Source organism: Notolabrus celidotus, chromosome 20, assembly GCF_009762535.1.
Source record: "Notolabrus celidotus isolate fNotCel1 chromosome 20, fNotCel1.pri, whole genome shotgun sequence".
NCBI lineage: Eukaryota > Metazoa > Chordata > Actinopteri > Labriformes > Labridae > Notolabrus > Notolabrus celidotus.
The window spans coordinates 1,499,707-1,502,421 of NC_048291.1; the positions used below are offsets into that span (position 1 = coordinate 1,499,707).

Sequence of the window (2,715 nt, forward strand, 5' to 3'; positions counted from 1 at the left end):
GCCGGATGCATCCCTCATAAACGTCTTTAGACCATCATTAAATATCTGATGAGGATATTTTGAAATCTTAATAGAAACTAAACTAGTTTGCATTCCCAGGAACTCCCTCTGTGTTTCAACAGCTGTGTAAACTCCACAAACACTGACACGTTCAGCTGAAGGTCTCCAGTTTACAAGGTCACTTTTAAAACCGGAACACCGGGAGGAGAGACGCATTCACGGTGGGCTGAGAGAAGACTACTGTTACAAGCTGCTAAATCAAGAGAATCACAGCTTCTGTGGTCAAAGACGCCTAAAGACAGAGAGATGTAGAAGTTAAGATCTCAAGAAAACAACCAGAAGACACTTATTGTCACCGGGAAACAGAGTGACAAAAATATATGGATGCATGTCTGCTCAGGGCTCCAGGACCGCCCACTCTGGAGGCTGTGTTACTAACAATCTTGACCTCTAATGACCTGAAACATAACAGCACAAAACCACAACAAGAACCAGCCACCCAAGCACATGGTCCATTATTCCCTTTTTCCCATTTGGTGATTAAATGTGATCGTTGTTCACATCCAGAGGTCAAAGATCAGGTTATTACTGAGTATTTGAATCTCTTTTCGGTGCATTAGAGTCACATTCATATTCTGAACGATGCTCGTAGTGTGTTCATGTGTTCATCATGCAGGAGCAGCAGCAGGTGGTGATCTGTGGCTGGCTGGCGGCGGTGGTCACAGATCAGCGAGTGGCGTGTCCGTCTCAGTGCACAGCCACGGTGACAGGCAGCATGTTCTGCAGCAGCTCCCTCGAGGAGTGGGAGTGTGACGGGTGGGCGCTGTCTGGTGCCATCCTTAAGGTCATGCTGCCGTCGGCCAAAGCGGGGGCGACTCTGAAACCCCTGTGACTCGGCCGGATCGCCACGATGAACTTCCTTTTGAAGGTTTCGCTCAGCACGATGTAAATAAACGGGTTGATGCAGCTGTTGGCGTACCCTAAGCTGATGGCGATGTTATAGGCGTACACGAAAGCAAAGGTGGGTCTCTGGACTCCCAGGTGGGCCAGTTGGAGGATGTAGTACGGGGCCCAGCAGGTGAAGAAGGCCAGACATATGACCACTGCCATGCGGGTCACCTTCCTCGTCCTCACCCTCAGGCTGCGCGGAGGAAGAGGAGCGACTGTAGCAGACATGTTTTGGAGGATCTTAAAGAAGACCCCGCAGATGATCACCCAGGGGAGAGCGAAGGCGAGGAAGAACTGGTAGAGCGTGAACCAGTATGTGTCGGTGGCCGGGTTCGGCAGCAGGAGGGCGCAGCCGACCGAGCCGTCCTTCAGGCGCATGAGTCCCGTGTACATCCACACCGGAGTGATGGACACCAGAGAGAAGACCCACACCAGAGCGACGGCCGCCCCCGCCACACAGGGCGTCCGCACATGCTTGAAGCGGATGGGATGCACCGTGGCCAGATACCGATCCAGAGTCATCACGGTCAGGATGTAGGTGCTGACGATCTGGCTGTTGGAGTCGAGCGCGGTGATGACGGTGCACATGGTGGCCCCGAAGCACCAGGAGCCGTTCCCCACCAGCTGGTGGATGAGGAAAGGCATGCCGAGGAGGAAGAGGAGGTCTGCCACGGAGAGACTGAAGATGAATATGTCGGGGACGGTTTGCTGAGAGCAGAACTTTGTTTTCTTCACGATGGTGTAGATGACGATGGAGTTTCCAAAGATGCCGAAGAAACAGATGACGCCAAAGATGCTGGGCATGAGGACGTTGTTGTACTGTGGCTCATGTTCTAACAAAAGACAGGAGAGGACTCAATCAGTGTGGATTTATGTTTCAGGCTTTGTTTTAAAAAATCAAAGTGATCCCTGAGAGGAAAAATAAATGTGTTTAACTCAATATGGCAGCCGTTTACAGACCACTAGAAGAAAAACAACCCCATGAAAAAATAATAACTGAGCAAATCTAGTTGTATTGTTGTCGTATTATTTCTATTTAAATCTAATTTTTATGTTATTGTTTTTTGTTGTTTTATTTTACTTGTGTTTTCTATATCCTGTGGTTTTCATTTAACATTCTAGTTTGAGGCATGGATAATGATGTCTCAGACTTTTGCAATTTGTATCTGGAAAAAGAAAAAACCCACTAAAGAGATTTAAAAAAAAGAATAAATCAAACTGATAACCTTGTTCCTTAATCGACCTTTTTACAAAATATATATTTATTTATTTCAGTGCATGAATAAGGTTGTCTGATTAAGTTTCTGGATCATTTTGCAGTTTTATTTTGCTTTACAAATCACCTTGAATTGACTTCAAATTGAACACATCCTCTCTTAAATCATTTTAAAATCATTTTGCATTTTTAAATCAGAAGTTTTTGTTTATAAAAATGAGTCAAACATATATTCTTTGATTTCAAAAGAAGGATAAACAAACATCTTACCTTCCTCTAAAGTCTCAGGTGAGCTGAAGAAGGAAAAAGATGAATTTGAAGTGTAATCCATCCTGAGCAGCCCTTGGTGACGTTGCTCTATGCTTTCAGCAATTTGTGCAACTACTCCAACCACTACTACTACTAAATATAATAGTAATAATAAGAATTGTGCAACTCAAATTATGCAACAATTCAAGCTCGATGAAATCCCAAACATGCATCAAAAATCTCCCTAAAAGAACTGATAGATATTCCAGAAGAGATGCAGCGTATCCAGCATCCAGAAGACT

The 2,715-nt window shown here is 45.2% G+C and overlaps 1 protein-coding gene across 1 annotated transcript; it reads right to left on the bottom strand.

The window, feature by feature from the left end:
* Positions 1-584: 584 nt before the first annotated feature.
* On the bottom strand, positions 585-2,495 carry mchr1b (melanin-concentrating hormone receptor 1b). Its single transcript, XM_034711398.1, has 2 exons — positions 2,435-2,495; positions 585-1,802 (listed from the first exon to the last, which is right to left on the bottom strand). The coding sequence occupies exons 1-2, from the start codon at positions 2,493-2,495 to the stop codon at positions 748-750; spliced, it is 1,116 nt and encodes a 371-aa protein (XP_034567289.1). The 3' UTR covers positions 585-747.
* Between the last annotated feature and the right edge of the window lie 220 nt (positions 2,496-2,715).